Raw genomic sequence first — 22,288 nt, forward strand, 5'->3', positions numbered from 1 at the left:
TACCAAATATAGAGCAACTGAACTTCTCTAACTAGCCTCAAGACATAAATTTATCAGCTTAATTCAAACTATTAGCACTGTACTGTCCTGAAAACTGAACCTATTGAAAAAAAAAAAGAACTGCAGACAAACAAAATAATAAAAATGAATCCTGAATTACTTTTTCAGCATGATCAGCTGCTAAAATGAGAATGAACGTCAATATCTCCCTGCTGGAGAAATGGGTGAAAGAAGCAGCAGAAGTATGAATAAGATGGTTAGCACTGAATGATTTAAGGTGTTGCATCTTTATCTTCTGACTGTAGCTCTTCCACATTTTTAGACAGATACATGACAGGATGCTGAGCTGGGTTTATCTCTAGTACACAAAGGGATGCCACGCAGATGTCATATCATGACGTGAAAAAACGGTTTTCTGTCAACACCAATATGGAGATGAAGCTAACATTCCAAACATTAAAACTACACTGACCTTTGACCTCTGGTGCTGAAGCAGGGATTAGGCGTGACCAAGGTGGTTTTGAAACTTGATGAAAAAACATTTTACCATTTCTTCTTCATGCCTCTCAAACCCAGCACAAGTGAAGAGTCACAAAATGTAAATGCTGGTAACAGAAGGGGATGCTGGGAGTTTTTTTAAACTCCACCCCCTCACACCTGTCCCCTAAAACTAGCAGGAGACTGCGAGCTTTGACAGCTGTCTCCCACCATTCCTTTAAAGCAGACCCACACAATGCATGAGTGCACACAAACAGAGAACAGGTGTAAAGCCCTGATGAGTCAGTGGGTGGCTGCGGTTGTTGGGTGAATCTAAATCAGCTTACACACACACATAAACATTAGTTTTACTTTAAATACCATTTTTTAATCATTTATTTGAGTTTGGGTCAATGGCAGAAATGCTTCGATACTGTGTTTACACTATTAATATTTAACAGTTTAACAGGTACTAAAATACAGTATTGAAAGTTTCATTGTTCCTCTAGATTTTCCCTTATTTTGAATGAAGAGGCTACTGACACAGAACGGAACTGTGGCACGAAATATCGGTTTGTTTATTACCACAGAGCCAATCAGCGCCCTTGTTATATTATGTCTAGACTGGTAACTTGTTACATCCCGAAAAGTACCGAGGCAGTCAGATAGCAAATAGGTCGGGTTGGGGTTAGAAACAGTGGAGATTTAGCTCAGTCGGTAACATTTTGGACTACAATGCGGAAGACTCAGGTTCGATTTCTGGTCGAAATAGCGTGTTTTTCCTGCAGATTTTCAAATGGGCAATGGTGCCGGAGGAAAAATTCCCTCATTGATATAGATCAGCCACTGGGACAATGTTCGGAGTGCAGAATTCGGACCACAACACTCAATACACAACTGACGCAGAACTGTGAAGTCACACGGCACTCTACTGTATCTAACATGTAGCTCCGCCCACCTTCTCCAGCCTCAATCTCACTGACTGCACAGAGCAAAGAACACCATAAAACAACATACAGAGCATTTAGAATAATAACTTCTATTCTATCCTACATACTGTCACTAATTTATTGTTTCCTCCATTAATTGCCACAGTACTGTAGGAGCAAAATGTACAAAAGAATGCACTGAAGTATCTGCCATATATCACCACAGTACTGTGGAAACAAGAGGCTAATGAGTTCATGGAACAGTATCCATGATTGGCTCTAGTACAAATACAAACATTTGATTGGCTCTGTGGCAATAGACAAACCGATATTTTGTGCCACAGTACAAAGGCAGTAGCCAGTGCCTATTTTAAAACAACTGAACCCGAACACCTTTGTGTTGAGAAAACTGTGAATAGAACCAGTTACTGAAAACTATCAAGCATGAAGAGTCGAGGACACCTTTGTCAGATTTGTAAGGTGCACTTATCTTTTATCAGATGTGAGGAGATATGTTGAGATTTGTCTGGCTCTGTTAAGTAAATTATTATTCACTACTCTATCAGTAAAGTAGGAATTTTTCACAGTCCATCAGCGGATGAAAACACTGTAACTGAGGTCCATCTGCCAATGGGTGTGGAACAGCAGTGTTTTCAGTGTAGTTACAAATATACTGAAGAAATCACAGTAAAAGTGAGGCTGGCCTGAACACAGACGGGAAAAACGTGTGCTGTGAGATTAATATGGAGGAAGAAAAATTGCAAAGTAGATATGAACCACACCAATCACTCAGTGTGAACAATGACTGTGGTAAAAGATAAAGTATCCACTGGGCCTCCCTGTTTCACAACACTCCTCTCTGTACATTTCTGTACTGTTGGTGAAGATAAGTTGTCACTGAGGGTTCTCTTAGTGCTTTCCCTAAGTGCAGATCGTATCAACACTTACAGATAAATCCTTCTATATTTTTTTGGAAGGACAAGGTATATCTAATTTGTGCAAAAGTGTTTTCTGCAGCCGAATTAACATTTTGCCAGTCCTCCAGTTAAATTTGAATTCAAATGTCATAGTAGAGAAGCCTGCTATAATTTTTTGGACCCAGAGAAATCTCATCATCTTATAATCAGCTATTTGCAGACTTTTTGCTTTTCAGTGTGATAGTTAATGTAAGATTAGCATGCATTTATTACTATAACGCTATAATGTGTGAAATTAAAATATCTTAAAACAACTTGTCCTGTTATATTAGTTGTTTATTTTTGTATTTAACTCATATTAGATGTTTCCAACAGTGCTCATATTCAGAGAAGTGTGTAATTGTATTCAATGTAATGTTAAATTATATTCGATAACTTGTCAGTGGCATCATATTCTCTTTATCAACTACAGTCTGATTAGAATGAAATGAGGTAGCATGAATATACGTGACTAAACATGAAACTTCAAAACATTACCTCATCTCATGATGCCATGCTACTACAGGAACCATGTCTTTTGTTATTGTCTTGAACAGGGAAACATCTAGTAGCAGAAATCACAACCAGTGCATTTTTAAATTCTAAAAAAAAAAAAAAAAAATAAAAAGGTACAGCAGGGTCACTGAAATTCTGCACCTTTAAGAGAAAATCTGTCCTTGCTGTGTTACTGTACGCTCGACCCCAGGCACAAGACATAATTTTAACCTTCATGTAAGCTTATACATCAGTGTTTTCTCACTGTATTATTTTTGTCTCGAAGACACACCCAGAGAGTCTCCTCCTATATAAATAAGGGTTACTGGCTTGAGCAGAGCTAAACAAGACATGACAAATGCAGCATTACAAACAACACTATAAAGCAAGAACGACTGCAATAACAATAAGAAACAATAAAGCAATTCAGTGGCCAAAACTTCTCTTGTCTCTGAGTCAGAGAAAAGCCTGTCAACAAAACATTCAGCAGCAGTGTGATGGAATACTGACCTAGAGCCATCTGACACCACATGACATGACAGTCTTTACCTCAGATGATGTAATATCCAAGAAAGCATAAAATATGATTATACTCTAACTAATGAGGCGCTGGTTTAGCAGAGTGTCACGTCGGTCAAATCCCTGACCTTCACCTGGATGGGTTTCCAGGGCAATTATCCTGGGTCAATCCATTTACACTGACCTTTGACACTTCTAAAAAGAGGTCACCCCCCCTCACCACCACTACCACCACTTTCCGTCCACATTGGTTTGTCATACCAAACACAAGTGACTTTTCCTTCATTAAGCTGTGCTGTGAGTTTTGAAAATAGTTCTTTCCTCCAACAAAGATGATCACTGCTATGTGGAGTTTTAAAGTAAAACTTATTTTGTGCATGTTATTCTGTTGGTGGATTGAAGATTTGACAGAGGGTCTATCTGTTCCCTGCCATGGCTGGTGCCTCTAATGTGACTAAATAAACAACCAGAGAGCATCCATACCAGAAAGAGAGGTGCCTGGGAGAGTGAGATATTTCCAACAAAAAGGAAGCGATGCTGACTTGTCCAGGCGGCTGCAGAGGAAATCCCACCCTTCCATTTCAACTCTGTCTATCATTCCTGTTCTGTCTGTCTTTATCCTTCTCTTTCTATCTATGTGTTTCCTTTTTTCCCCCTTCTGTGTTGTTTCATGTCATCCATTTAAACTTGTTTTTCCCCTTGCGGTCTCCATCTGAAAGACTGATGTTTCATCTCTTTTCCACAACAGTTAAAAGGCAGCATGTTCTTGGCCTGATCGATCTGTTGATCTCTGTTTATTATCAAGACAACTTTCTCAACAAAACTATTCATCTAATGGAGGTCTTTTTAAATAGTGAAAGACATTTTAAAAGCAAACACCCACAAAAACAGAAGGATACACAAAAAAAAAAAAATCAAATGAAAATGGATCAATAACAAGATAGAACAAATAAAAAGAAAATCAAAGTTCTTCTATGATTTTAAAAGGAGTGGTTCTTCAGTGCTGAAAAAATAGTATTCTATTAATATGTAGACCTCAGAGTAGGACTGATCTAAACTAAAATTTGGAGGAAAAGCAACAGGGTCACTTTTTTTAAACTAGGAGTTAAAAAAAAACAGCTTTGAAACAGCTTCTAGTAATGCGATAGAGCCAAGTTTTTACAAACAGGTCAATCAGAGGCCAAACTGTGCACGTGTTGCACTTTTTGCTGTGGGTTGCTGGGGGTGATACTAAACACTGAAACACATTTTTGAGCTGTAAACTGAATTACATGAGTTATTTGTGAGGAAACAAAGCAATACTGATAATATAATACACATAATAAACAACATTTTATGGGTCAAAATGGCTCAACGTGGCACTTCCTCTTTTAAAACCAATCTGAGTCTTCTCCACTTGATACTGGCAGAGTCAATCATTTGGATTATTCTATGTCATGAAATTTGTAATGAAAAATTACTGCTAACACCCTTTAATCCGAGGTTCCCTTCAGAGGGAGTCTGTCAAACCCAGTTCAAACAGAAGCCATTAGATTAGTCTATTTCGGACCATCGGATTCCCACCGGCCATGGATTTAGCCTCGATTTGCTAATTTGTTTATCGGTATGGATCCAAAATAATGCACTAAAACAACAACACATGCTGCAAAATGGCTTTTTTTTTGTCAGGGATGGTTGAAGAGCATGTCAGGATAAAATCTACGATGGCAAGAAAAATATTCTAAATATAGCCCCCAATTAGACTGAGGTGGGCCTTTGTCTCTGTCCTGTGGATGTCTGTGAACTACTCCCATCAGACACATGTACATCATCTCAACTCACTCTCTAAGATTTAGTCATTAAGCACCAACAGAATAATCTGAAACTTTACTCTGCAACGGATTTAACTCACAAATCTGGACCTCAACTTGCCTAGAGCTGAATCTTGCTTTAAAAAAATTATACGAAATCTCTCTCAAACCATGTGCGTCTGTCTTTTATCACACTGTGGCTATGAGCAGTTTCAGAAAAATCACTCTGAAACTGTAAAAGCACTGCAGAGGAAAAGACTGAAAATATCTAAGACTTTGACCTTGAATAGCAAGTAATGATTACGGTCATTTGTTGATGAATCTGTGGGGTATTTTCTTAATTAGCTGTTTTGTCTATACAGTGTATGGACAAATACACAGGAAAAATATCTGCTTCCTCAAAGTTCTTCATGATGATCTCAAATGAACTGCCTGATCCACACGCCAAAGTTATTCAGTTTACAGTTATAAAGAATTGAAGAAACATTAAAATTTAAGAAGCTGCAATCAGAGGATGAAACACAAACCAAAAAAAACCTAGCTGTTGACAGCTAATCGATGAATTTCAGCTAAACTTTGACCTGAATCTTGATAAACAGTCAAAAATGATTAATCAAAACAAAAGAATCACTGGAAATCAGAACCACATCTCTAAAATTATAATTATCTACCTGAAAAATATAATTTTATGTCTTGAGTTGACATTTTAGACCTGCTAGATGCCTGCAAGCTGTATATTATTGAAAAAAAAAAAAAAAAACACAACCATGTTCCCATTACTTTGTTTTTGCGACAGTTCTATCTAAGCATCCTTTCAGCTAGACTGCTTTGAAAATCACCAAAACCAAATGAAAAGTTGTGATAAGCTATAACAAGAGTCTACACAAAACACGGGCTACAGTGTCTTTTTCAGAGCAAACATCAAGATGTGCAAACAGAAATTTTTCACAAAAGAGAAAGCAACCTTGCAGTTCAAGTTCTATCCACAAACATTAGATGAATTTGAAACAGAGGATAGAAACATCAACAACAGAAGTTAGTCTTAAGAATTTTTACTTTAAGACCTAAAACTATCATCGACTTCAGAACAGAAACTCTTACCTGACTGTTGAGCGTTGCAGGGCTGATGGTACGACGCCTCTCTGTCTCGGTGGATCTGAAGAGAAACAGGAAGACACTGAATCAGCCTCAGCAACATGTGACCGTCACCCACAAAGAAATAATGATGCAGACCGACGTGGCCGTTAGGAAGTGTTAACCATAACACAGGACAGAAGGCGAAGATAATGAAGTCTTCGTAACAGCAGGCTAAATGGGACTGAGGGCTTGGTCTCCGTGAGGAACAGTTTGGATTGATCTGACTTTGATGTGTTCTATACCTTCAGAACTCAGTCAGTCTGACAGAACCTCAGACCCACTGACACACTCACAGCCTGTCAAAGATCTGTGGTTGGCTGTAAACACACAACACTCCAGCTCTGCTTCCTCTGTGGTCTGAATGTATACACAACAGCTGTGTGTATTAGTGTGTGTGTGTTACAGGGGGGGAGCTGGTTTAAGCTACAAAAGCCACAGGCACCCCCCCCTACTTGTGACAGGCAACACAAAAGCAACTACAGTTTGGCTGAAGCTGTGCAGTTTTGACTGACAGCTCTAAATGTGAAGCTAAAGGAGACTCAGAGAAGCTCATTGTGTTTTAATGAACTCCATCAACGACATGACAATAAAGATGATGAGCTTTGACTTCAAATGTGCCAATCATCCAGTACAACCACATGTAAAGACAGACTGATAACACTGGTCTACAAGTAAAATGCTTTCAGAATAAAAGTGGTGAAATTTTACTACGTGTGAGTCACTGATAAAAGAAAAATCAAGTCAAAAATGCTAGTTGGCTGAAGTTTCAAAGATACAGTCTTGGGTCAAAATGTGACATTTGAGAATTAATGAGAGAATGGCTTTGACTTAAAAAGAATATTTGTCTCAGAGCTAACTGATCTACTTCAAAACACTGTCTGCACATTACAATACATTCACTTTACAGGTTCTATCTAGTGGAAGATTAACAAATCTACAGTACAGATGTACATAAACCAATTTTATTTATTTATTTATTTGGGACAGTGCATATTAATGAACATCGACAACAATTGCAGCTGTAAATATGCCAGATTGTAGCAACAGTGCTAATTTCTATCTGTAGTCCCTTGGCATGGTGACAAGAAAGAATAATAACACTTTATCATATACCTTGAAAACATCAACAAACCAGCACTTTTGTTTTTTTTATTTTCCAATTAATCTTATTAAAATATGTAACATCTAACACATTTAATCTGTGAGGCAGATAATTTCTACACAAAAAAAAATTGTAGACCAGTGTCGTCTGAGACCGAAACCAGGAGAAACTCGGTAAAAGCCCTGATATTTTACGGAGACCTGAGCTGAAGCTGGATCCGTTAAGATTCTTCCTCTTTCTGATTATTCTGCCCTCTTTGTCATTGCGAGCACTTTGCACCTTCCTTTCTCACAGGCTTGTATCCTCATTCCTTTTAACTCCCAACCTCAGAAAACCCAGATGAACCCGGCAAAGATCTGCAGCTTTAACACAGAACTTGATTGTCTAACACCTGTACAAAGCAATGTCCACGTTCAGTATGAACAGGGCTCCATTTCAAAGAAGAGAATAGCTTTTAAACGTAAGTAAAAATGAAGTGAATGAAACAAAGCTGTTGTTCCACAATGGGCCACCACATCATCTCATGAGTTTCACTTCACCTCACTGATGCACTGCCTTAAGGCTCCTGTGAGACAATGTTAACGCTCATCTTGATCAGTATTTTGACTAAGAACAGAAGTAACTATAGGAAAACAAAGGCAATCACAAAGACAGGAAACCTCCAAGTCAACTCAAAGCTTTGAGTCAGTACTTATTAGGGGTGTAACGGTGCACTCATTTGTACCGAATCATCTTGGTTCGGGGCCTTCAATACAATATGGAGGTGTACCAAATGAATACATATATGAGAAGAACGCAAACACTCTTGAAGCAGGGTGACCACAAGCAGAACCCATGTGCAGGGCTTCCCCTATATAGATTCTGAAACAGCACCTCACTGCTGCTGAATTCTCTGCACCGCTGCAAAAAAAACCCCAAAACAAAACACTTTATTCTGAGGCTGGGGTGCCGATAAGGGGGGGTAAACATGACAACAGAGAGTATAACAGAAGCATAGAAGCCAGGTCGGATGTTTGAGCCTGTTAAGTTTCACTTTCGGTTTGCGGTAGTTACAGAGCGTACCTCCCCTACTGGTCTCCACAGTACTGAAAATGTATTGAAAATGTATTTAACTGAAGACCCCTGTACAAAAATGTACCAAACCGAAATGTTTCTGTACCATTACACCTCTATTACTTGTGTTTGTATGTATTCATACACATGCAGAAATTCTGTCCACATGACGTCTAGAAGGAATCGACAAGAATAAGGTTGTCTGCACATCCTCCAGCAGAAAACCAGGTGCTTCTCATCTTGGACTTGAGGCAAAAAGGGGAAAAAAGGCTGGAGCAAAACTGACAGTTTTAATATATTTTCTGAAACTTGACATTTCAACACTGCTATGCCTTCTTCAAAGTCAGAAAACTTCTTACAAACCAGTACAAACCATTGCTTACTGTGGACACTGTGGACGTTTAGATAATATTGGATGTATTATGACACATAGTTTTGTCATCTCTTCACTACACACTTAAATATCTCGACTTGAAAAGTTCTTTACATGTGGACATATTCACATTAATGAAGACACAGCTAAAATTAATAGATATTTACCATACAATGAAGAATAACTAGGTGTTACTTTCCAATCGGACATGAGTCTTACTGCAACATTCAGGGAGAACAAATTCTGGATGCTGTCAACAAGAACTTTACTTTTTTCTCTCATGAATAAAATACATTAAAAAAAATGTCCAAAGACAGCTGAGCATCTTTATGACTTCCTTAATTCACCATTATAGTCAGCAGTGCCAATTTCAGCTTTGAAGACTGCCCAAAGTAATGGTACTTTTCTCTCTTTTTGCCAACACCAAGGACACAGCAAACTAAGCACTTTTCACTAAACTATGTCTGAATGTGTCAGACATAAAAAAAATAAATAAATTAAAATAAAATAAAAAATTCAGGCTCCATGTCTTTTTCTCTTCTACTCCCAGTAGTAGATGAAAATTTCTTAACAGCGTGAACTCTTCCATTTTCATCTGAACAAAACAAAATCATATAAATGGAAATTATCAAGGGGGAAATCAATGTAATTTGGCTGACGGTAGCAGCTCAACAGCAGTAATGAACTTATTCACATTAACAACAGGTAAGCAGTGTGTCACAGGTGTTACTGGACTAAAGCGGCTGGAGGCTCGGTGCATATTGATTTTCACAGCATGAAAAGATAAATCCTAGATTCCAGCTGCAGGAAGGTTGTATAATGGATAAAGTGTGAATTAACAGTGTGTTTAATTATATTGCCACAATTTCAGCACAACTTTCATGTCTAACCCTGCTAATATGATACACTCATGTACCACACCTGGTGCTAAAATATTCCAGATGGACATAATTAGACTTTTGACATCATTTTAGCTCACAACATAGAGTACTGAAAAAGTCCTGTGCAAATACACACACCACTACACCCTTAACCAGAAACTAGTCAGATAGCGCAAACCTCGGAAAAGGCAGCTAAATACTACACAAAAATGGAAGACTTAAAATTTGAAAGCCATCGGTATAAAATGTTGAGATGTAGTTATTTCCAGAAAAATTGCACTGTAGCCTTGACCTTTGACCTTTTGTAGTCAAATGTTTTGTAACATCAGGGCGAAGTCAAGGGAAGGTTAACATCTGGTCGAAAAAAAATAATTACAGTAATCTACACCAAACTTATACTTTTGGGTAGGTACTTATATTTTCAGGAAAATGTATTTTGAAATGAGAAAAAATATGTGAAAAAAAATTTGGGGAGTTTTATGAGTGTGAATGCTTGGAAAGTGACAAAGTTAATAAATGCGTATATCTATGCAACATACATTTGGATATAATGTTAATATTGTTTGTATGTTGTAAAAATTGTGAAAAAAAAAATGTATATGATATTGATAATTGAAATAAAAAATGTTTAATTTGATATTTCCTTTTGTTGTCCATCCGTAGCGTTTTTGGCTTTGCCATTTGTCAAAACTCTTACTATTTAGGTATGATAAAATATTTTTTTCTCTAACAAATTATTAGGTTGCAAAACACAGGGTTTAAGGTATACACTGAATACATTTTAGGATGAAAATGTCATAGGAACTTCACTTTATAGAAGTCTGTCGTTAATTTTTTGTCCATCCATGACGCAGTAGTTTTTGATATTTTTCGTTTAAAAATATTTGAAACTAAATTTTCCCCTTTGAGTATATTTAAAATGGCATTTAGACCAATTATGTGTAATATTTGTCTTAAACTTGTGTGGTTCAAAACTTATGAATCAAAAGTAGTGGGCTGTCCATCAGTACCCTTGACCTCTCTCTCTTAGCTCTTCACACCATGAATGTACGTGGTAAATTGCTATTGACTCAGAGGACTTTTGATCAAAGTATGTTATTTTTCTTTTGGTAATATTAAAATAAATAACTTTTGGGGATTTTCTCATACATTGAATTTTGACCTAGACTAGCAAAAAATGTCATCTGTTGTCACTGTAATAGCAAAAGTGATAATGGTGGCAATAAAAGCTGAAAATATTCATATTTGAGAAGATGGAACCTTTGTCGCTTAAATAAATGACATTGCAAGTATTAATGAATGTAATAGTAACCAGCTCAGTGATTAACTAACCAATATTTAATATCAACACTTAATAACATCCCTGCCTTAGCTCATTGGTAGGCGGGATAGGCTCCGTCACCCCCACGACCCTCTTGAGGATTAAGCTATTAGGAAAATGGGATTGATGGACCACATAACATTAACACTTTTCAAAAACGTAGAAGCAGAAATCGGATAATTAGTTAAAAGAACTTTAAACACAAGAAAACAGACCTTCCCAGAATGCTTTGGGGTAGAGGGGTCTGGGTTCACTTCTGAAGGAGCTCAACTGTACCAGACCACGCTATTGATAATCCTGCAGAGACCCATTGAAACACTGAGCTCTATTGTCCAGGCCTGGGAGTGGTTAAGTGTGTCTGTATGCGAGTGTTATGTGTTACCCTTTTGCATTCCTACAAATGCAGCGACAGGCACTTACACACCAACTGGCTTAGTGTGCACACGCATGTATATCGGCCAACAGTGCCGCATGCCTGTGCACACATTACAAATACTTAGTTATGCTGCTTTTCTCAGTCATCGAGCCTAACGTGCACACAACAAAATCACACACACAGAGTTGCACGCACACACTGGCTTTTTTCTTTTCTCACAGCTGTGTTCAGATATCAAACAGAGCCCGCTGAGAGAGAACAAACATGCTGACGAGGAAAGATTAGCTGGTCACAGAGGGCACCAGCACACACAAACAGAAAAATACACACATTCATGCACAGGTTCTGCTCAGAAATAAAATGACTGTCAGTGATTACAACAAATTACAAAAGGCTACATGGCCCGACCTTAGAGGAAAGCGGTGACAGACAGAACTTGAAAGAGAAACAAAGGATCCTGACTGAAATAAAGATTACAGCCCAAGCAAAAGAGACAGCAGCGTTGAGCGTTTATTCGCTGTGAGCCGCTAGGACTTCTACAGTGTGTTTTGGAGATGATTATACATGAGAGTGAACTCCACTGAAGACACGCCACACCCTAAACATGATGAGATGTGAAGTGGACACTACATTTAGAGGGGGGAGATTTTTGTGGAAGGACTAGGATCGTTGCAAAATGAACAGAACTGAAGTAGTAAATAGGCTCTGTTCAAAACAAAACCAAGAGGTGTAAGGTGACAGCCAATTGTTCCACACAGTTAGCAGGCCTGCAAACCGGTCAGTCTGCCAGTGAGCGAAGAACCAACCCCCCCCCCCCCTTGCCTTTGAAAGCTGGCAGCTCAGATTCAGAACAGCTCAGTGCATATTTGTAGTGTCGGGGGAATCTAAACTGTACCCAGTAAAAACACATCTGGTTTAAAAATAAAAAGGCGGACTGGAATATGTACGCCGGAGCAGGCAGGGTTTGGGACGCTGCCTTTTTCTCTAAGCAACCAAGTGGCCAAAAACGGTTCCACATTGCAGAGGGATGCCATTGCTGAGTGAATGACTGTTTCTAGCCAGGTATGTATACACTGTTCACCCCCTGAGGGATACCAGCTTCCCCCGCTAGGCAGACCTGAGGGCAAAGCTGCATCTTGGAAGCAGAATGAACCTCACTTAACCACAGAGATGGACTAACAGCGAACACCACTTTAGAATTATTGTTATTCCTCTCTGTACTAAAATCGTTAACCTCCCGTTACATGGATGTCAGAGGTCTTGGTCATCTATAAAACAATGAATAAATGGACCTGACAAGCAGGTTGGAGGACTGATTCTAAGTTATGTAGTTGAAGGCTCCTGTTTCAAACCACTACAATACTACCTGATTCTTTTATAAGTAAGTGTTTTTCATAGATTTCTACTTCAGTTCGCAAATCAATGATGTAAAAAGCAAATAAGTCAGAGGCTGTAGCGGTGTGATTACAGATAAATTCACCTAGGTCTGTGCTTTTCAAAATGAGTGTCAGGACCTAAAGTGGGCTGGGCCAGTTTTATTTGATCACCAGACGACAGAGGGCAATATGTAAAATCAATATAATATGTGAATTCATTTTCATTAAAAGATGAGGAATGTGTTATCTGTTAGACTTTATAAATGTTGACCTCACCAAAACCATGTGAAATGCAGAGGAACAGCCTCAATTGTAAAAGATGTATTAAAGGAGTGATATTTTGCTTTTTTTTTTTTTTTAAATGGAATTATGCTTTTTAAAACATTTCCCTGTGGTCTACATAAACTGTAAATGCTATGCTTGGGTCTGACTTCGTCATTAATTAATCTCCCCAGGCCCATCTTCAACCCTATGTCTGAGTAATGACACAAATAAATGTAAAAAAGACTAACAAAAGTGGGTTTACCAAAATATGATCCTTTTAAGACAAAAATTATGTGGAAGATGCAACAAGATGAAAACCACAAAACAAAATGGAGACACCTCAAGAGATGTAAAACACGGTTTCTGTAGGTATCAGCAAATCTAATTTAATGTTTTTAAATGCCATTTAAGGCCTTAATTTTCACAAAATCTGTTTACTGACTTTTAATGCTTTTTAATGACCTGCAGAAACCCTTTGAAAAGATAAAAATAATCTAAAACATTTAACAAGACTAACATGACCAATGTACCAAGACAGAAATGACATAAAAGTTAAAACAGGATGAAAATAACACAAAAGGCCTGAGAAATAAATGGCAGCAGGAGACAGGATTTCTTTTTTGGGTCTTAGTTAAATACGTCAAGGAAAATTGGACATATCCAAACCTGATGGGAGCAGTGTGCAATGACACATGTGCTGGCATATACAGTAGTACTGCATTAGTCAATATAAAGCCATATCCACAGTTTGTGTGCTTGTGATGATGTGTTTTGTGACTGCAGGCCAGGAGAAATGCTGGGATGTGAAACGCTGGTTGGAATGAAGTCATTTGGCCACATGCCCATTTCCATCTGAAGCCAGAGGAAACCGTTAGCCCGGCGCTGCCTTTTTCCCACACCATCATATCTCTCACTCTCTCTCGCTCTCTCTTGTCCGCTCAGTCTTTCTCACACAAACACACACACCCTCTCATCCATGCCATCCTATCCCTCGGGAGAAAAGAAGAGGTGACATCAGGAACAAGTTTAGAAAGTGACAATGCTCAACAGAGAGGTGTTACACACACCAGAGCGATCCACTTCATACACATTTTCCTGTGAGCTCCTCCCACTTTGCTCTGCTTCTGAATGTGACTATCAACCGACTGTACTTCAAACTTCAAAACATCAAACTTCTGGTGCAGTGTAGATCATATTTTGTTCACCCTTCCAGTCATCAGTGATTATTTACACTATAGCCACGAGTCATTAGGAAATAAGAAATAGTTCTGTAATTAGTCAACAGCTTTGAACTAGTTAATCTGGGTTTGTTTAGGTATTAACTGTGATTTAATACTTACTACTGCTACAGTTGTGTCAGTATGTTCTTCATACTGCAAAGATGTCTTAATTATATTTCACTGATTCGTTCCAGTTTTGGCTGAATGGAACTTCAACTCTGGGGAATAGGAGGACGTAAGTACTTCTCAATTAGACTACTACTAATAACAAAAATAATACCTTTATTTTTATAGTACCTCTTAAAATAAATGGCTACAAAGTGCACTGACAGAAAAAGCAAGGACAGGGAACTCAAAAGGCAATGAAACAGCAGAATTAATTAACTTAACAACATGTCTTGGTGAAAATCTGTCTTAAAGCAGATTCATCTATCTTTGCTGAATGTTTATTAAATTATGCACTTGTACAAATAACCTACACACTTGCTACTATTCCGTTGCTACCCAAAGCACAGTGGAAAGTCTTCTGTATATGTAGTGTGCCTCAAGTGCCATTTGAGCTTTAAATAGCACAACTTCGGGGTACTATAAAGGCCCCATTTAGAAAGATTCCACCGAGCACCAGGTCAAATAGTTCGACATGAAACTTTTATGGTACAGTAACAAGACCTTTCAGAAAAAAAAATGCCCTAAAAGTACAGTATGACAAGAAATTTAAAGAACATCAGTGGACTTAAATATGACCTTTAAGTATTTTTTAAGAACAGCTTTGCTCCAAACTAACTACCCACTATCCTAACCATGTAACCCCTGGAAGACATCAAATCGGCTGAGCCTCATTAAGTTTCACACATAGTTGTTCCACAGACATGCGTAGAGTGCATTCATTTGTCTTATTGTCACATACGGCATACCCGAGCAGTGTATCCAGAAACCACACTCCACCCCAAAATAATCAGCACTTTGTGTGTGTGGAGGGCCACCATCAACTACCATGTAATCATCTCCCAGAGTGCAACACAGCAAACGCCGTCATAACATCTACAGGCCGACGACTGTAACTTTATCAAGGTGTGTTGAAGCACTTTGTGACAGTTCTGTATGTGTTTTACTCATAAAACTACTTTAGGTGAGGTTAGGCCTTTGCTTTTTGGCTCAGTTAAGAGATAAAACTGTTAAAGCTGCACTTCAAGAAACGAACCTGAACAGACTTGATTGTATGTAATCATTACTGAATACCTCTGACTTCAGTTTTACACTTTACTTTCATGATTTCAACCCTGGTTTTACATTTTTACCATCTTTGTGATCCTTGTGAAACTCTTTAACCGCTGGGTTTTCGAGGCTCCCAGATGCTAGCGTTAGTGTAGCAGCAGTGTATAATGACACCAAACAACTTTGTTTCAACGCGCGGTGGGTAACCTACCTTTATCAAGACCACGTCTACAGCTCTCTCTCCCTTGGCACATAGACTGTATCTCCGCTTGTGTCGTTCATACATTTTCCCTTTAGGTTTAGTGAAAAGCAGGGTAAAATCCGGTAGAAACACTCATGAAGAGAGATGAAGCTGTCTGCTAAGCTTCACATCTGGCCAAAGAGGCAGCCTTCTACCAGACTCCAGCCCACTCTTCTCTTCTTCCCTCCCTCCTTCTCCTCTTCCCTCCGTCCCTCCCTGTTTCCCCTGTCGCCTCTCAACTTCTCCTCTGACTCTGCCTGACTCAAGCTTTTCCTCTCCCCCTGAAATTTCTCTCCCTCTCTTTCTCTCTCTCTCTCTTTCTCTCTCTGTGAGCCTGTGAATGTGTCTCTGTCTGTCTCTTCCTGTGACTCACCCTGTCCAACAACTACATAGTTATAATATGACAGACACCAGTAGGGCATTATTACTCCAGTTAATGCAAGTCAACCGCCAGCATTTATGGTATTATGGTTCAACGCACACTGGTGGATGAAAGTGTACTTAAGGTCACCTGGGGGGCACCTTATATGTTTGACTGCATCCTCCCCCTTCTTATCAGAGAGGGTTGATATTTACGTTTTGTTGTGAGCAGCAGAAAACTGAACTTACTCAGTTCATCCACTGGGGGAAGTCATTAGTATGTACTGCCATCTATAGCTTCAATATGTAACATTTCACCATGAAAATGTCCACAACGAATGAGGCCTGTGTTATATATTTCATAGACTTGTGTATTACATGATATCAGATGTTTCAACAATGTTCTAACTCACAGAACTCTATTCATTTTAAGTAATTTGGTTGCCCATTGTTGGCATCACGCGCTCTTTGCTGACATTAATATTAAGATTAACATTACATACAGGGTTCCCTCAGGTTTCTACAAGTTAAATTTAAGACTTTAAGACCTTTTTAAAACTACTTAGAACATAATTTAATGCCTATTTTATGGCCACACTGGCAAAAATGTGTGACTCCTGAAATTTAAGAAAATTTATTTATTTACTCCATTGCCTCGATTCCCACCGTTCCGTGTCATTTATCACTGGGGGCTGTAAAGTTAGCAGTAACTGGTTCCTAATTTCAATATAAATTGTCGGGTTGGAACTGAGTTGACTAATGTTACTTTCTTTGCAGTTTTAACATTTCCCAGACACATTTAAAAACATTTATGGCAGTTTATGGCAGCATAACTTAAGTTACTTACCTATCGTATCAAATACTAATACCATTTAAAGAAGTTTTTTAGGTATTAAATGCAGATTTGTAAAATTCAAGACTTTTAAGACTTTTTAAGACTCCATGGGAACCCTGTACATACCATTAGGACATATATTGACAAAAAGGGAATACTTAAATTTTCATTCAGAATGGTGCAAATATCTTAGTCTAATGTATTTCACATACCATAAGTATTACATATACATCTGTTCTAAAAGCCAAAGTGGTGCTTCTGCATCAGTGTAGATTACATATCAAATACTGCAAATGGACCAAAGACTCATACCTCATCTTGAGTAAAAAGGCTATCACCCCAAAATGGCCCTGCTATGGACCAGTAGGAGGGAATTAGATATTAAAAAAAAAAGAAAAGAAATAGTACAGTAATGGGCTTTGTGAAAATTTTGCTCCACAATAAAAAAAGAGGTTATCTATGTCACCCTAAAGATGTATTTTGTTTTCACATAGCGTAATTCTATTGTAAAGGACTGTAAAGGATACTCCCTTTAATAATGTCCTTTATCCCCCCTTGTCACCGAAATGATTGGTTGTTGGACTTTTCACTCACATATTATCATTACATACATCATTACTTACATATTATCATTAAGCCATCCATTCATTGTCTTTCTGGCTGAAGATTTCCTGATTGATATGCACACTGATGCAAATGGGCTGCAGTCTCTGAGGTCGGATCCAGCTTTGACTCCAGGCCGTGCTCTCAGCAGACCAATAACACACAGGCGTGAATTCCAGCAGCCACAAACAAATCATTCCCTCCCCTAATCTAAACTCTGCCAGTCCAGCATGGGTAACCTTCACAGAAGACCAGGTGTTTTCATAGTTCAGGGAGACACTGCAATCAAACCACTGAAGCAAATAAACCGCAGTGTTTTCATAGGACGTTTAACCTTTGAACGGATAAAGTGAAGTTTTCTGCTAAAAATCTCACTGTCACACATCATACTGGACTGAACTGAGATAAGCAATCTAAATCTTAAACTTAATCTAGTTACCTGAAAAACATGCACAAACACACATTCATTTTAGAAGAACAAAAACCTCTTTCCACCGCCTGGCAACAACTACTGACCAAACAATAGGCTACACCCTCATAATTTTACAACTTCAAGAGTGAAAAAGTCTCTTTATTACCTTGTCTTCAATAGTGAAAGAATCATTTGTCCCTTGCAATAATTAATCAGGCTGGCAGATTTCTTTTTGTCACCATCTGATGCCACTTTCAAATCATGCTTCACAGGGAAAAACATCACAGTCAATGACTGCCACTACTGCTCCTTATTAGCATCTAAACTTTACAAACAGAAAGGAAAGAGAAGGAAACAAATCTATATTAGTATAAAAATATACTGTTGTCTGCCAATATTTACTTTTTTCATAAAGCCCCTGGGATTAATAAAATATTCTAATTCTGATTCTGAATAAAGACAAGGGGCTGGCCAAGCAGTAACGGATGGACAGCTTTACTACATTTTTGTTACGAGCAGTAATAATAATGAGCAGTTTTAGATGTGTGACTGAAAAAAATGTTTTAACATAATTTTGTAGCTTAAAAATGGTAAAAAAAAAAAAAAAAAAACCCTCAGTAATGGATGGACAGAAAATTAACATCTGTTTTTTACCACTTTATAAAACCTGCCTTAAAGTGTGGTTCTAATTTTCATAAAACTGTAAAATCTTTACTGTTGGTCCTCTAGGGTGTCTATTTTGCAAAACAGTAAACAAGTGTTTTGCTAAGTGTTTGGTAACACCTGGACAAGGGAGAATAAGTTTATTCAGCATATTTATTTGCATATGCATTACATATATAATATCTACAAAGTCAAATACATTAATAAACTAATTTAATACATTTGAACATATATTTATCTCAGTTTATTAGATATTTGTACCTACTGTAAAAAGAGTAGCAAACACTTTTTAAGTTGGCCTTACAACCTATCATAAGGATAATATAGGTCCAATAGAAGAGAATCAAAGATATGCTTTGAATTGCACTGACGGATGAGGAATGCAAACATAAATTTATGTTGAATATAATGCCATCTAAGTGTTTTTAAAACATTTTTCTAAAAAATTAAACTTGTGCTGGACACTAGAAGCAACGTACTTCCAAAATATATAAGTCTTCAAAAGGGATTTTAAGTTTATGTTTTGATCTAGATGTTAACCTTTCCTTGTCCAGCCCCACAACAATGTCGACAGCTTCTTGTTGTCTGGTAAACACGCTATAACACTGTGATAAAACATACAAAACAACACAAGACTATGTAACATATGAATAACATATTGTTTAAAATGCTGCTAAAATTAAACACTAAACCACTACTCAGCTTTTTGACTGATGACGATCTGTAACTACAGGGCTCGTGACTGCGACTGAATTACGGTCGCATGCGCCTGAGAATTTCGGTAGTGCAACTGTTTTTGAGATTACGATCGCACGGTGCGCCAATAAAAAAAAATGAGCGAAAATGAATACGTGCGCCTAGACTAATGGCTGCAGAAGTAACTCGTCAGCTGAAAATAAACAAGCTCCACGCCCCGCTGACTGAAGCGGAAAATCTAGTCCCCGCCCCTCGCGTGCGCAGGCGGCATAAACAAAGGGATCAAATAACTCCACCGACGTTTGAAACAATCTCCTGACTTCAGGCGTGGTGTAGACCACAGTGACTAAGGGTACGTTTACACGGCAACACTCCGCAAAGATTTCTCCTTTGCGTTATAAAATCATTCCGCGTTAAGACGACGCCGCTATGATAACGATCTGCGTTAACATGAGTCCGCGAGGACGGCTGAATACGCTGTAGTGTCCATGCCAGACCAGTAGCTGGCGATGTAGAGCTGTAGTGAAACAGTGGTGGTAAAACAGGCGCCTGCGCACAAACGATTTCCGGTTTAGACAGCCTTTAAATGAGGAGAAGAAGAAGAAGAAGAAGAAGAAGAAGAGGAGGAGGCGGACAACACTATTTACAAAGAACAATGGCGAGTGGTCGTACAAAGACGCAGGACTTCTTTGTCTGGACAGACGAGCTGAGCACAGTTAGCAGCACGTATATTGTTCTGAAACCGGCCATTGTTGTTGTGGTTGTTCCTTCTTTTTCTGCAGCTTTATTGTGTCATAGAGGCTGGCAAACCAGCTTGGAGGCGCATTACCGCCACCAACTGGCCCGGAGTGGGTTAACTGGCGGGTCTTGGCTGCGCGCGCATGCGGTGACGTCATATTTTACCCCGGAACGCTCCGACTCGCGTTAACACGGAGCTGGAATGCGGAGCGTATCGATAACATTCCACCCTGGACCCTGGTATCAAAAGTTTCCGGATTCAGGCACTCTAGGCACCGTTTCCATGTTAACAGAAGGCTAATCCGCCATGAAATCTTCCCGGAGTCGACTGAAGCCGACACCGTGTAAACGGCCCCTAAGGGCCTTTAGGCCATGAAATAAAAAAGTTGGTTGTTGCAAATAATGGTGTGATTCGTCTTTCTTCTCCAAGAACCAACTAAAGTATATACCACACATTGACAATTGTTTTGCACCTGTGTCAATGTAAGCTTTTTCTTTCATACTCTATTCAAATACTTTATTCTAGGTTGTTAACATTGCTTAAATACATATAGGAATATTACTTGGTATGGCCAAGAGTTTTGCATGTTCTCCAAATTTTTTAATATAATAGTGGTGCGCCTAGATTTTAGCCTGTGCTCCTAACTTTTTAGGGTTAGGAGCACAGTGCTCCTAGGTCAAAAAGTTAATTTTGAGCCCTGAACTATGAGATGTTACGTTACGTTTAACTAATATTCTCATCCCTTCTCATGTCAGATTATAGAATGAGTAAGATGTCACACGAGTTGAATCAATCAAAACAAAAGTGTCTGTTCAAAAAATGTCTGCCTTGTCAAAATATACACTCCTTATGATTTTACTTACTTCATTAACCTTACTTTGCATGTGAGATTATTATTTTTGTTGCTATCATTTTGATTCTGGTCTATGAATGTTTTTTTTTTTTAATCAATTTTCACTTAACCCTGATTACTATATATTTCTGACAATTAATTTGATTCCTTTTTCTAGCAATCGACTGATATGGATTTCTCAATGGCTGATAGCAAATTACAGAATGCTGTTATCTTGTTATTTTTCTTTTTTGAATTTGATAAAATACAACTATCTAAAACTAACAAATAATAGTAGTGGAAAAAATTGCTAAAGTCTAAAGTAAAATTCACTAAAAAAATATACAAACTAGAATTCCATCTTAATTATCACTTCTTTGCCTGTAGTGTCTATTTTCTTCATGTTTTGCTCAGTTCAGGACATTTCTGTGCATCAATCATTACTCTACGAGTCTGTAGCTCCAGCTGATCATTCATAACATCACGCAAAATATGTGGCTGAAACAATATAAAAACACCTCTCGGTCTTACTACACTGCTCTTAGTGTGCAGTTCTGTCTGAAGGCTCCCACATGCTGCGCGATTTTAACAATCTTATAAGTTCACAGCAAGCCACACTATATGACATGAATTTGGGTACGACATGAAGTCTGCTGTGTGCACGTTGCACGATGCTGTGTGTCGATCGCACAAGCTGAATCCCAGCCTATGACATACCTGAAGTGACATGAATGGACAAAAATAAAATGTCAACATGCACAATCTATCCATTAAAAACAAAAATACGAAGAAGTAATGGAACACTCACCCTTGTGGCATTTATATGCATGGACAAGAAATCAAAAAAAAAAAGGAGGAGGAGGAAGAAAAGGAGAATATGAACGCGGTTGTGGTTCAGAAAGAGAGGCCAACCTGGGATCCCAATTTTGTAAAGACAGCTTGAAGTACGTACTTGTTAGCATCTGCTAGCATTTAACGTTAGCATTTACTGCTATGGTCTGTCATTTTCAGTGTCGTGCTGATCAGTACATCATTTCGTGTGACATTTCTATTGGTCAGTTAGCAGACGTAGGTCGCAGCAGCAATCACACTATGAGATGATCACCCCAAATTTCTGATAGTGTCAGGATTTTATCGCAGGCTGTCTTTGGTTGCAAGACTGTGACAACAGCCATCCTTGAACCTGTCTCACAATGCAACTTAGAACCACCGAGTTAGGGCCAAGACCAAAACTATCACTACGATTCTCTCACGGTTGCTATCTTTCATCTGAAACGGCTGAAAATCGCACAGTGTGTGGGAGCCTTGAGAGACAAAAGTAGGTGAAACACACACCATTTCACACCTTTATTCTTACAATCACCACGTTCTGTCCCATTCAGTCTATTGCCAAACACCACTCTCTGTGTAACGCTGGGTGAAC

The 22,288-nt window shown here is 38.5% G+C and overlaps 1 protein-coding gene across 8 annotated transcripts in view; it reads right to left on the minus strand.

The window, feature by feature from the left end:
• akap13 (A-kinase anchoring protein 13) overlaps positions 1 to 22,288 on the minus strand; it is a 109,651-nt gene that overhangs the window by 42,008 nt on the left and 45,355 nt on the right. For all 8 annotated transcript variants that reach the window (XM_030124716.1, XM_030124711.1, XM_030124759.1 and 5 more), the window contains exon 10: positions 6,268 to 6,322. In XM_030124716.1, coding sequence (XP_029980576.1) covers positions 6,268 to 6,322 — 55 coding nt within the window. The remainder of the gene's footprint in view (positions 1 to 6,267; positions 6,323 to 22,288) is intronic.

Source organism: Sphaeramia orbicularis, chromosome 3, assembly GCF_902148855.1.
Source record: "Sphaeramia orbicularis chromosome 3, fSphaOr1.1, whole genome shotgun sequence".
Classification (NCBI taxonomy): domain Eukaryota; kingdom Metazoa; phylum Chordata; class Actinopteri; order Kurtiformes; family Apogonidae; genus Sphaeramia; species Sphaeramia orbicularis.